The 14,126-nt window shown below is 39.5% G+C and overlaps 1 protein-coding gene across 1 annotated transcript; it reads right to left on the bottom strand.

The window, feature by feature from the left end:
- Positions 1-2,065: 2,065 nt before the first annotated feature.
- On the bottom strand, positions 2,066-13,272 carry LOC111222450 (soluble guanylate cyclase 88E-like). The gene is made up of 16 exons (XM_022746183.1): positions 13,145-13,272; positions 12,409-12,541; positions 11,670-11,844; positions 10,452-10,543; positions 9,421-9,678; positions 9,133-9,277; positions 8,391-8,516; positions 8,055-8,175; positions 6,609-6,738; positions 6,031-6,177; positions 5,568-5,714; positions 5,025-5,181; positions 3,917-4,026; positions 3,355-3,444; positions 2,916-3,034; positions 2,066-2,435 (listed from the first exon to the last, which is right to left on the bottom strand). The coding sequence occupies exons 1-16, from the start codon at positions 13,270-13,272 to the stop codon at positions 2,066-2,068; spliced, it is 2,448 nt and encodes an 815-aa protein (XP_022601904.1).
- Positions 13,273-14,126: the final 854 nt, after the last annotated feature.

The raw sequence follows: 14,126 nt of genomic DNA, 5'->3' as shown, positions 1-14,126 counted from the left end.
TGGTAAACTTTGTAACTGCAGAATGAGGTCTGTCACCGTGGCAACAGACAGGAAGTAGTGCTTAAGCGGTTTCCTGATGGCTTCCTCTTTATCATGTAATGACATCTCACAAGGAAACATCAGCAGAGAGCACTCCGCTGAATATCCGTGTGTGAGTGTGTGCATGCTTGCATGTGTTTGTGCGAGATAGCACACTCGTCCTGAAATGAGCTCTTACCTGCCTCACCTTGGTACCGTACACAGCTTACGCATTTGCCTCTTTTGGTTATGAGATAATAAGAGGAACTTCAATTATGTCACTTATCATTCATTAAAAGATCACACAGACCTTTCAGCTTCTAACCTTACTCACTCTCTCTCTCACACACACACACACACTCACTCTCTCTCTCTCACACACACACACACACACACACACACACACACACACACATACAGTCACTCATATAATGGCAGTGTGTTATCACCAGATGACTAAGACAGGAATAACCGACCTCATAACCACCGAGGTCAGGGAATTTGCGCCTGAAGATTTGCAGCCTGAATTGGATGGAGGATTTGGTGAGCTTAGTTGCTTTCTGCGCTTGTGGTGTCTTTCCGCTCGCAGCGTTACAAGATAGATTGTGAGCACAGATCAAGATGAACAGATGCTGGTTCAGAGGAGGTCAGATATTTAATTTGATCAGACTGTAGCTAACAGGGATTCATTTTCTTCCTGTGGCATGATCAGATATAAAACCCTTCCATCTCACTTGTTTTTTTTTTTTTTAGAAATGAAGAACCTCAGGGATCCAGAAATTAACTCGTGTATTGTCCTCAGTCCCTGCTTCTATTAACTAATTAATTTATTCATTAACTTGTGGTTATCCTATCACCTCCTAGTGGCTGTTAAAAGGCATGGCAGCGTCTACAGATGACACTGAGCCAGGCTCGTTCACTCATCCTCTCTGCAGTTCTGGGGAACTGTGTGGGCTGCTATGTGTGACAATGTGGTGCTTTTTCTTAAATTTTTTCTGGTAACACAGGTCTCAAGCCCAAAAACAGGTGAATTTTGGTTACACCTGTTGTTTTTTTGAAACCCCCAACCACGTTAACCAGTAGTGTTATGGCCTAATTACAAACAATGAAAACTTGACAGCTTTAGTTGCTGTACATACAGTTTTATATAAATAAACACTATCATACAGCGGAACAAATGCAGTCACTTACATACAGAAAGTCCCAGAACTCATTAAGACAATGTTGTGAAGGTCTTGCCAAATGCCTAGTGAATTACCATACGCCTAGTTTAAACAAAATAAAATACAACCTCTGACGATGTCTACTCTCAGTGAATTAAAATGAAGCAGCCATAGAATTTGTTGTTTTTTTTTGTTTATGTGGAGGCTCTTGCCTCAGTTAGATACCATGGAAGCCCTGTCACAAAATGGCCTACTTTAATTTTCCAAAACATCCTGTAATTTGTTGTCATTATACGTTTGAACATAATTCCTGTAGCAGTAATAGCAGAGACTCCATGGTTTGCTCATAGAACTGTAAAATAATACAGCAAATAGCATAAAGAAAATCAGAAATACACTCATTGTCCTGGCTGTCATTACCTGTAGTACAATTTTGAAGTTCTCTGTTTCTCTATGCGTGTGTTGTTTGTGTGTAGAGGACGGTGTACTTCCTTTTTTTCGACATAAGGAAGGCATGTTATGAAACCCGTAAATTTGCAGTACTCATATAGGTGATATAACTGATCTTTAAAAAAGTACTTAGTCAGTTTCTATACCAGACAAATGCTTCGTCGCAGGAAATCAATGAAACAAAGAGACAAAATGCAGGTTTTCTGTGTGTTGGTCTTTAGTTTAAGTTGCCAGAAGACTTATTTTACTCAAAAGGTCACAAAATCCTACATCTGTCACAACCCCTTGACATGCAGTGGCATTCAAAATGCAGGTCGTCTGTGACCATAAATGATGAAAACATTGAAATGCCTGCTCTGTCTTGTCCCCGATTAAACTTCACAGCCTTGTCACATGTCAGCGTTGTCTTGTATTCCTACACTCTGACCTTCCTCTCACAGAATGGAGCAGGAAGCGCTGCGTATGGGCAGATTGGCGGGCAGCTTAGCGTACTGCTGCCTGAAGCTGTTTCTCTTGCTGTTGAGTAAAGGACCTGGGTTCTCCAGCCCGTCAGCGGGCGGCGAGTACTCCGGCATTGTGTTTCCTGGGGGCACATCCAACTTGGCCCCCTTGTTGTTCTTAGTCTTTTTGGCTTTCTCCTTCTCCTGAGGCTCGGTTGAAATAGTGGGGGGCTCGTTAGTGGCCTCTGGTTGGGGCAGGGTGTCCAGGGGGAGGTCGCTGGGGCTTGGCTTCCCTTCCGCTTGCTCATCGCTGCCGGTGATGTGGAGGTTGGAGGCCATGCGCTTCGCATTGGTGCTTGTGGAACTAGTGCAATTAGACATTGGTTGAATTCACAGTGATTCACACCTGGACATATTACACCTGTCACTGTGCTGTCTGAAATAATTACATTTGGCCCCAGGGATTATAGTTGTAAAGATTTTAGTCTGTGGGATAAACTGCACTGGAAACAAGTGGAATTATCTTATCAAATAGTTCATTTCTTGTTTTATGAAAAACAAGTCTCTTGATATTAGACTAAATTATTAAAAGGGATATTTTCTGCAGTGCTGTGTTGCCTGTTTTGTCTCATGAATTTTTGTGCTGACATTTAAGTGAAAATTTAGTTTTTGGTAGTCAGCAAGACTAACATACAAAAGTGCTTTTCAGTTTGCTTCCTGTCTGGTGCTGCAGGGAGCAATGAGCACAGCTCTGACTGAATCAACAGGGGGCATACTGAGTCCACACTGTGCACGGTAGAAAAGTGATTCTTTGGTGCAGACTGCTCTCCTTTTGTCTACTCACCCATTAGAGCTCTTGTCCTCAGAGTCTTTCTGCTCACTGCTGTAGCGCAGCTCTGCCGGGGTCTTGAACGATAGATCTTTCTTTCCTTTCAGCCAGTAGGTTTTCATGTAGCCTTTACCCTGTATGAAATTAAGCAGATAAAGAGGTCTGAATAAAAAAATGCTGCGTATACATGTTGGAAAGAACATTTCATCTAAAATCAGGAATAAAACACTAGGACAGTCTACCAGCTAAGGCAGGTGTCACATTTTTCAAATGATACACCTCATCTTGGAATAAAGTATTGCAGCTACAAGACTGACAAAACCTGATATGTAAAGTATTAATCATTATGTCTATCTCAATTAGTGGACGGTGCATAAAAGATGCCATAATTTGCTGTTAAATTGACAGAGACTAGGAAAAAGGAACCTGTAAATTGCTGATATTAACCTCTCACCTTTACAAAGATTTTGCCCCTTTCCTCAATGATGTAGGGCTCATGTTCCAGGTGGTCTTTGGTGGTCTGACTGATGTGTATCTGCATGCCCTGCTCAGACAGACGCGCACACAGAAAAACTACTGCTAAAGCTAGAGTACTGAAATACAGGCTACACTGGTATTGAAACCTTTTAAAATCATCAAAGGGGAGCTCACTGGACTCTAAAAGGAGAGTTAATTCAGAGTGTTCTTCCTTTATGGGAATGTATAGTAAGAGAATTAAGCCTCCACAGACTGTGTCCGTTTCAATTTTTTTCATAGAATGAATTTCCCACACAACATGACATTACCTTCTATTACTGTAAGTAATGAAAAGCAAATGAAGTGATTAGCCTGTTGCATTAACTTAAAGACACCATGCACAGTGGCATCATTAAACAGAAAATGGTTTTCTATAGTAATCAGACATGAATTTGACTGAGGGAAATTATGAATGTTATTGCAGTTATTTATACTATCGCCGTGGGTTAATTAGCACATTTGGCTGGGCACTGGGTTGTTAAATATGTTAGTGTAGTCACCACTCCATTGCTCTCCATCCGTGAGGCTGTGTTCACAGTGTCGCCAAACAGACAGTAGCGAGGCATTTTCAGACCTACGACGCCAGCCACCACCATACCTGAGTGAATACCTGGGAGGGAGAGGGTAAACACTTAATGGAACCAAACAGGAGCTGATTTATTCCTCAACTGCCTGAATCCATGTCTTATTGCCTTTGCCGATTGGTTTTCATTTAGTTATTTAGCTTGCATTCATCACTTTTCATCAACATTTCATATTCCAAGGTTGTCATCATCAACCAATTGCGACCACAGCAAGGGTCATAACTTCAGCCTGCAGAAAATATACCTTTTGTCCTGTATTTAGAGTGGAAAATTCAATTAAATTATTTAATTCACAAGCTGAACTTTGCCTAGAAAATTAGTTAACAAAACCATAATATATTTATATGGGAGTCGGTTTGTTGACTGTTATAAATGACCCATCACTTATTTCCAAGTCTTGACTGGAAATTTTTCCTGCCATTGAAAACATAGTCAACAGGAAAGCAACGTTTAGCTTTGAGACTGGTGATCTGTCAAGGGTCAACCATGCTGTCTTCTACCCCAATGCATGCTGGGATATGCAGACCCTGATATAAGTGGTTTACAGAAAAGATTAATCATTTAATGCTCATTTAATTCAAATTGTTTAGTTGCTTCCAGATGGTTGTTGATCTCAAGATTTCAGGTAAAACAATTTTACAAAATTTAGGAATATACAAATACAACACAATATGAACATGATCCTTTTTGGGAAGATTCTCTTAGGGCAGTGTCAGTTTCAGTGCAGTGACCCCTTGTGACAGCAAGGAAATCAGTGTCTTGATCTGTTTACTTTCCCTGAGTCCTCTGCTTGTTTAAAGAAAAATCCTTCTATTGTACTTCAAAATCTTAAGATCATATTTTTGGGGCTGTTACGTAAAAGTGGAAAAGTTAATGAGTGGACAAAAACCTCAACCTGACAGTAACTGAAGTTCAAGGATGAGCTCTGTATACACAGCAACAGTCAAACCCCAAAACATCAAAAATAATCTGGCTGCCTTATCACGACTGAGCCACTAAAGCACCAGACAGTTGCACTGCTCACCGACTCTGATCTGGATGTTATCCCCAGTGGAGGGGTCTTTAAGGTGGTCGATGGAGCTCAGCATATCCAGAGCCATGTCACAGATGTGGTGCGCGTGAAAAGTGGTCTTATTGGGCACGCCCGCCACCACCATGTAGGCATCACGGATCGTCTCCACCTGGACAGAAAGGAGAGTGACAAATTATAGATGTGTGAATAGGAAGTTTTGACTTGTTTTCACTGGGAAAGGTATCACTCCATGTATGGCTCACAGCCTCATGGCTCCACTTTTTTCCCTGTTGCGTGCAGCTCCTCAGCCAGGCTAAAGCCCATCAGAATGTGTATTTTCTTTGCATTAATTTGAATAAATTCCAGTGGAATTGCACTCCACCAGAAAAAGGCCAAATGTTAAGATGAACATCAGCTATTGTTTTATATTCTAAAAATATCTGTAGTATGCTTCAAAAACAGACCCATTTAAGAATGTCAAAGATACACCTGAAAATATAGACGATAGTTGAAAATCATGCAGCTGGGTGTGTAGCTTTCTTGTAGCTTTCTTACTTTGTAGACGTTGTGCTTCTCACTGAGTGTGTCAAAGACAATGTAGATCTCATTGAGCATGTCCACCACCTGCATGGGTGTAATGTGGATGCAGATCTCATTAAACTTGACCACGTCGCTGAACAGGATGGTCACATCTGGGAAGACCTGGGACACAAACACACACGCATTAAGTTATAATATTTTCACAGGTATACTCACTGTGACTCTGGACGTGTTTGTCACCCACCGGTTCCTTGAATCATCATTTACATGTTTGTTATTGTTGTAGTTTGATGTTTTTTGGGATAGTTTATACTGATATAATTTTGGCCTTAAATACTTTTTTATCTTTGTCATATTAACTTGGACATCAAAGATATATGAATACAAATCAGTTAGCCGTTTCCCTGAACCTGATGCTCTGATATTTTGTGGTTTTGGAGTACCACTATCCTTGTTAACAAAAACCACTGGCTTGTACCTGGCATGTCTCCAGTGCAGTGATCCCCTTCCTGAGGCGGTCGGCCACAGCTTTAGGGATCATGGCATACAGCAACGAATCTCCTCTCTTCTTCTCTTCGTCCAGCTTCTTGATGATTTCCTGCAGCTGGGCATATTTTTGTTGCTCCTACAGGATTAGAAATGGGACACAGGAGTCTACAGTTACAGTCTCACCTCTCTTAAAGCTAAAAAAAAAAAAAAAAATCCCTCTCTGGCTTCTCTAATCCTTTTAATCCACATCTCTCCTGCATGACTGAAGTGGATTTAATGGGTGAAATCAATATGGGAACAGAGCTTTCACCTGAGCTCACCTGGTCCAACTGCTTCATAGAGAAGACTGACAGTTCTTATACTGCATGCAGTGTATCATATAATGACCTCTGTTTTGAATCATATGTCTATTATAACAATACATTTTATGAGAGAAAATTTACCACCCTCAAACTGCCCTCCTGGTCCATGAGTTTGTACAATTGAGTTCCTCCTGTTGAACACAACCGAGCTTTGTTAATATGATGCTCTATGTCTGGAGACTAAGGATTCAGGGTTTTCCTTCACCTGATCAAGGGCCAGCTGGAGCTCAGCCGATTGCTGTGTCCCAGCCAAAATCAGCTCTCTGCTGGAGTCATGCAGGTTCAGATCATTCACGTATACACCCATCTTTATCATGTCCTCCACTGTCTCTATACTGCAAGCATAAAGAGAAGAAATGAAGATAGAACTGTGTGTAACTGTAAAATGAAAAGAAAGCAAGAGGGTGAAAATTAATTAACCAAACTGGTGCCCAAAAGTTCACTCTGTAACCCTCTGTTTTCAGTGATTTTAAAACATAGCAGTATATTTAGTATTGAATAAGTAAGGTGTCACAACACACAGAAGAAGGCCAGGGTAGTGCATGGACATTATTTTAGGAACAAAGTGATCTGCTGCCTTGTTTTTACCCTAAATGATCAAATAAAGGCTGATACTTAAAATGACTCATTCCAAAATATTACAGACTTGTCCTAAATATCGGCTACAGTAAAAGAGAAAATTCCCTTTACTTTAATTAGCAGCATATCCCACCAAAGTACATATCCATCAGTACAATAACGTACAGTAATCGTGACATACTTACCACTCTGTAACTCTTGTGTTTCTGTTTTCAGCAGAAATACTGTTCTCATATTGTTTATTTCTGATTATTAGATGTTACAATGTCTTTTTGAAGATGGTTTTAATGAAAACTTCTCTTGTATGTGTTTCACGACAAAAGGCTGCAAAGAAAACTGAATTGCTAAAAATGTTTGGGTGTGCAACATATGGAGGAAGTGCTGGATTTCATTAATATTCACAGAAACGGAAGGCTTCATTATTAAATGTATTTAAAAAACGGGAAATTAGAAATATACAGAACAGTATGCCTATCTCTAATAATAGCCTACCACAAACAAAAGTGAGGTCACAGCTCACAGTTTGAGCATTACAGTAGCACTTAGCATTGATTTAAATGTAATCTTTCCACAGATTAGATTGTTGTGTGCATGATAATTAGTGTTTTAAAACTCCTCAAAAAAATTGGACCCATCTGAAGTGGAAAGCCTATCTGAACCCTGCATACATACATATTTTATTCTAAAAAGACCAAGGTGACCCGAGGACAGTCAGACCTGTTTCAAAATAGATAACCCAATTCAAAATGCAGTTGATTCAAATTACACTAATGAAGGATGGACACAATGACACCGGCAGCAGCACAATGTGTCACCTATTAACAAGCAGCAGTGCTTGAAAAAGGCAAGAATCCTGTTATTTTCTTCCTCTACTTCACAGTCCACACCACTATTTCACCTTAAAAACAATTTCTTCCTACAATGATTATGGTGCAACACAAGATATAACTGAATAATAATAAACTACCAAATATAATTTGGACTGAGTGCGACTCTAGTGCCAAATACTGAAAACCTCCCATCCTGAGTCAACACCATTAACACATAGTCAAACAATAGACTGTGGTCTCACATTGGTGTCCCCAGGAAGATGAGAGAGTCCCACTGGGGGACATACTTCATCTGGCCCTTCAGATGGAGAGGCTTCTTAGGAGGTTCCCGCATATCCTCAAAGATTGTCTCACTGCACTTCCCTGAGAATAATAATGAAAGAAAGGTTACTGACATTGAGGCAATACAAAGCATGCGATCAGGAAGTGAAGTTAGATATTCAGTATTTAAATATGAAAGACAATAGGATGTACTGTAGGTTGGACACAGTTGACCCCCTGGATGCCTCCAGAAATACAAACTAACTAGCAAATGATCAGATACTGTTTACAAAGGTTAAAGTGTAAAATGTTCTGACCGGTGACAGTCTGGAACGCCAGCAGTTCAATATCCTCCCCTCCAGAGTTGGCAGAGCTGTTGTATTGGGTGAGAGCGCTGCTGTATTCTTGGTCCGTGCCCTTCATCTCTTCCACTGCCTTTGGCTCTGGATGGAGGGAGAGCAGCAGGAGCAGTGAGAGGACAGAAGACCAGATGAACCAGAATGTGCGTTAACCATGTGAGTTAAAAAAGGGCATAGATGTGTGAAGGCAGCGCAGGGAATTACAATCACACACTTAGGCAGCAGCAGAGTAGCAATGTTCAACAAGAGGACATATGTAAAATTCATCACAGCATTATACATTCTGTACTTGTGCATTCTGGATTATGTCCAAATCAAAATTAGTTTAATTCGTACACATAACATTAACATAGAAATTGTGACTGTCATATCCTCTTCAAGTAATTACATCTTTAGCAAACTGCTTTCAATTAAATTCCTGACATGCAAAACCTATTGTAGTTAAATAAGCTTTAGCCAGAACTGTTCACTGTTGTTAAATGAACAATACTGGTCTGGCCCATCAGTCAGTTTGATATTCTTTTCTGCATGAATATATTATAAATATTGGAGTTAGCTTTGTCCGGGTACAGTAACCTTGAACAAAGATGAGGGAGTTAATTGATGGACATTTTGTGATCCCATCCATTTGAAATGAACCCCATATTATACAATTTGCATTTGAATTGAAAAATAATGATTGAAATGGAAAGACTGGTACCTCTTTCTTCTTCCCTCTTTGCTTTCTCGCTCTCTTCCTTTTCTTCTGGCTCCTCTTTGCTGAGTTTGGGGATGTTGACCTTCTGCTTGCTCTCCACCACTGCTTTGGACAACAGCTCAAACACATTGTTCAAATGGGTGTAGATCTGATCAGGGAAAGCAGAAAGATTTTTGTGGCATAAGGCAGTATTTCTTTTAGCAAGGCAAAGATTTTGGTCACATGAGAAGTTTACCATACGATAGAAATATGACAAAAAAAAAAAAAAGATTGGACAACTTCTGAACTCACATTATCCCAGCTGAACTCCAGCATGGGTCTGACCAGAGTGAACTCTTCATTGACCTTCTTGCCCTGGAGGTCAGAGAAGACCTCCTTGAGGCCGTCGCCAATGCGGTACATGGTCATGTCGCGGCGGAAGATGACACTGAAGGGGAACATGTCAAAAAAGATACCTCGCTTCATTGGCAGCTTCTCGTAGCTCGGCGCTGTCTTCTGCTGGGGCATGCGGTGCTTGAACGCTGCATTGTCAAAGTTCATCTTATAAACCTGGACGAGTAGGGAAGAGTTAATGGAATCTCTGAAATATAAGTTGGATAGTGTAAATATTTTTGCGGAGGTTTGGGATATTAAACTGCAGCTCGTAAACAAAAATCATTGACATGAAAGTTTTTTTCATAACTTTGAACTTTTGAAAATAGTTAACAAGCTAATCTCTAATGGAAATAAATGTTAAAGTTGAAAAGCCCTTTGAAGAGTTTAGTCGAATAAATCTTTTTATTAACAACTTTATTAGCATTAACAACTAAAGACTTGTTAGATTGTCATAGTGAAGGAACCCTTTAGTAATAACTTTCCTGGTGGCACATTATAGATTGAGAAATTTATGACCCAGTAATATTAACTTTAACAAGTCATTTATAAAGGGTCATTGGTTTGCAACATTCTAATAACAAGTCAATAAGTCTGTAGTTAAACTAGTTAATGAACCACTTATCTGGAATTGAAGCATTTAGTGGTTCATCATTTTGATTTGGATACTGATTATGTGACAAACAAAGACGGATGCTAGACAGAACTGAAGGTATACAGGGTTGAACATTTCATATTTTGTCCTGTAAATTCTGAGTTTACCCAGAGTCCCAGGCCAATAAACACTTATCTCCATCCAATAAACACTTACTGTTCAAGTGTAAACAAGAACTGCGTCTGGCGTCTCATTGAAGGTGATGGAATAATTTCCATGCTGATAGAACTGACACAGGGTCAAGGTCAGATGCTCAACAGCTCAACTAATACTTGACCTGAGCTTGAGTACATACCACATATGTCATTTTTTCTGTCTCTTCTTTAGATAGGATTTCCACTTCGATATCTGTGTTGTAGAATTGTCGTCCCACTTGAGAGAGCTGCCCTGCAGGAGGCAATAACACACAGTGGTCACGAATGTGTAGAGGTCAACTTTGCTTAAAAGGAATTCAGTCAAAATGGGTTTGTGTAAGGTTAATTTCAGAGCAAACTGCGATGCTAAGTAGAATAACTGTTTCATTTTGAGTCGGTGACTTTGTCTGGATAGATTACCCTTGTCTGATGGCGTGACGGCTGCTTCGTCCTCATCAGCCAAGTCATTTGTTTTACTTCTCAACAAAGGATACTGTACACTTACTCCACATTGTACAGATATACACATCTGCTAGTCTTCACTAAACGATACTAATATTTTTTTAAAGGAGGGAATAAAATAGCAAACAAAACAAAAAAAAGGTCAATGTCATATCTGATATTCAAGTGTTATTTAATATTCCAAGTTAAGACAATTAAAACCAAATGCAATTAGCTCAAAACATATGGTACAATAAAGTTCCTCCTTTGTAAAGCACAATCTAGTGTTGTCAATGTGTGTTTTTTAAACACTTTCACTTTGCTATAGGTTTCAGTTGATTTAACTACAGTTTGTACATTTATTTTCACAGACTAGATAATTGTTAAATTGTCCATCACAGTGGCCATAATTGTACTTTTATATTATCACTTTTTCATTTGTGGTAAAGCAGCTGAGAGTTCACAGTGCATTAAAATGCAATCAAAATTTTGATTAAAAAGATATGTTGTTCACTGTGCATTGTCTATATCAAGCAAGTTTCAGTTCTCTGGAAAGTTTTATTTTAGTACCGTAATGAAAGAGGATCTATACCTTCCTGGAAGGTAAGAAAAACGTATTAAATCATCTGATACACTGAGGCATGTTGGAAAGTACTCCTCGGTAATTTTAAGTATCCCTAATTTGTAGTAAATGAGGTAAAACAAGCAAAAACACACTGTAATTGTTGAGTCATGTTTTTTACAATACCTAATCATATTCAGGTTCACATGAGGCCTTAGCCTATCCCAGCATGCAATGGGCAGAAAACCCACACAAATTCAAAAGGGGAAGATGTAAACTCTACAGGGAGGTTTGAGGTTGGGGCTCAGATCCAGTTTCATATAACTGTGGTAACTGGTTTAACACCCAGTGTTTCCCCCGATGTAATTCTTGTTACCTTTGACAAACTGGGTGAAGCCCTTGCGGGTGCTGCGGTAGTGCAGCGTGAGGCTTGTTTCGCACTCCTCCTCCACACAGAAACTCGGCGGCTGCACCTTAGGGAAGGAGAAGCGAAAGTACTCATGCAGATTGTCCAGCTCGTTGATGAAGTCTCGCACATTTCGCCCCAACACCTGGAAAAGATGTAGGACAGGGATATTTATACATAATAAAAACAGTTTATATAATAAGAATAATATTAAATTTTAAAAGCATTTTTTATGTTGCCAGAATACTTGGTAGTTATGGTAATAGTTTAAAGTCTATTTTAATTTCACCTTTAAACCCAATACATGGACACACACATACAACATGCAGCATATGCAGTATCTATATCCATGCATAGCGGACATAAGCAGGGAAGTATTTTTACTTAGATTTCCTGTTCATGTTTCGCTTTGAGTGAATATATGAAACCTTTACTTCCCCTTAAGAAATTTCACTTGCATTAATATTTTGAAAGTAATGGTTTTTACAGTTTCTGGTCAGCTATATATTTAGAGGCACAGAACCATTTTTCATTGCATTGATTCAGAAATGTGAAACATACTACTTCCCATCTGCCAGAGGGCATTTTCCTGGGAAATACCCAATAACCAGATGAGACAGGCATGCATTGAATCACTAATATATTACCAATCATATTAAATCAGTCTGAGGAAATGTATTTTTGCTGGGAGGGAGGATCAATAGATCACCTTCAGGATCCGCTCATATCCGTAGTTTCCGATCCTCTTCACCATATAAACCCCAAAGGCATACATCAGCTCATCGTGGGTCTTTCCCAGAACCTCACCTGCTGCCTTTGCCAACCGAAGGATTAGGTTGTCACTGTAAGAAAAAAAAGTTATTAATTAATTTTATTCTTGAGTTATTTTTGCTTAGCTGCTACTTGGCCCAGAGAGATTTAGCTTTTCTGCAGAGACATTATCAAAAAAGAAAACTCAAAATAGCTAGAATCAACCAAAATCAAATGCAGGGGTGAACACAACATCATAAAGTCTCTAAACAGTCTCTAAAGAGTAAAAAAAAAGAACTGAACATTACTGTGTTAAAATGTATTACATTGTACATTGTGCTCACCTTGTCATAGTTAACTACATCAACACTCACTAGTCAGCAGGCTAAATGTGTTAGATTCCTGAATATAGCTTAGTCCCACCAAAGCAAACATGCAAAATATTTCTTGAATGAGACTGGCGGCACATTTGATGTAATATTTTCAGGTTTCATTGTGGTATATTTGAATTTTCCAATTGTTTAAGCACTGCAAGGTTGCTGTGCTATATTTGTATGCTATTACAGATTTCAATATATGTGTGGTGAGTCTTTTGCCAAAAAATACAATCTGTTGCTGCAGAAACAGCATTGAAAACAAAGACGTTTTAGAGGTTTGTCCTGAGTATAATGAAAAAACAACAAAAAACAACCTACTTGTACATCTGATGTCTGACAAACTTGAGGTGGGGTATCTCTGCTCGGTTCTCGATCAGTCTCCACACATCCTCTCCGTAGGATTCGTTAATGTAATCGTTCACTGCTTCCAAATACAGGCCGTACATCTTCAGAGGGTTGGGAAACCTCCAGACTGCTGCCCAAGTTAACTGCTTAACTGAGGTGAGACCAGGGGAGAAATTACATATTTGAAATTCAGGCAGTACAGTTGTCTTTGTTAGGGTCAGCAGTTTAAAATATGACTGATGAGAAAATTTCTGAAAAATCATTCTTCCGTGAGACTATAGACCTTTGGGGCTGTCTTCTAATAAGACTAAAAGAGGACATTTGCTTGTTTTAAAATTTTCTGGGCTAGCAGCACATTTAATGGCATTACTATTCAGTCCACCTGTTTGCAGTGAAGGAAATAGTCTTTTACCTGCGTCACACACAACCTCATGAAACCTCAGGTAACCTCCTCAGACACCAGCTACATCTAAGAAAAGAGCAACGTTCTCAGTAAAGGCAATTGTAGCAGTGAGTGTGCATGTCTGCTGCTGTCTCGCACTACAATTACTGTAAAATTTCACCACTATGGCAAATACAAGATACTGAAAAAACATAACAGTGAACTCGAGTATCATGTGATCCTCCCACCCCATCAGTTAACTACAGTAAAAGACATAAAAATAAAATTTAACCAAAATGATTTTAAAAAAAAAAGGACGAAATGATGAAAAGAGAAGCTCCCTTACCTGCAGTCCCTCACTGCTGTGTTATCCTGGGCTCCAACTGTGCCAACCAGTGCCACAGCTATCGCTCCCTGCTGAGGGTTTCCACCTGCAGCTGACATGTGCGCTCTCCCCTTACACTTGCCTGTCAGGTCAATAGGTGACCTGGGCTAAAATAGCAGTACCAAGGCATGCTTGTGGCAGGTAGCAATGAAAGGGCTAAAAGAAAAATGTTTTTCAGAATCTCAGCT

This window comes from Seriola dumerili, unplaced genomic scaffold (genome assembly GCF_002260705.1).
Source record: "Seriola dumerili isolate Sdu_G_001 unplaced genomic scaffold, Sdu_1.0 BDQW01000092.1, whole genome shotgun sequence".
Taxonomy (NCBI): Eukaryota; Metazoa; Chordata; class Actinopteri; order Carangiformes; family Carangidae; genus Seriola; species Seriola dumerili.
The sequence above is the reverse complement of the archived record's forward strand: the minus strand, read 5'-3'. Positions and strand labels throughout refer to the sequence as shown.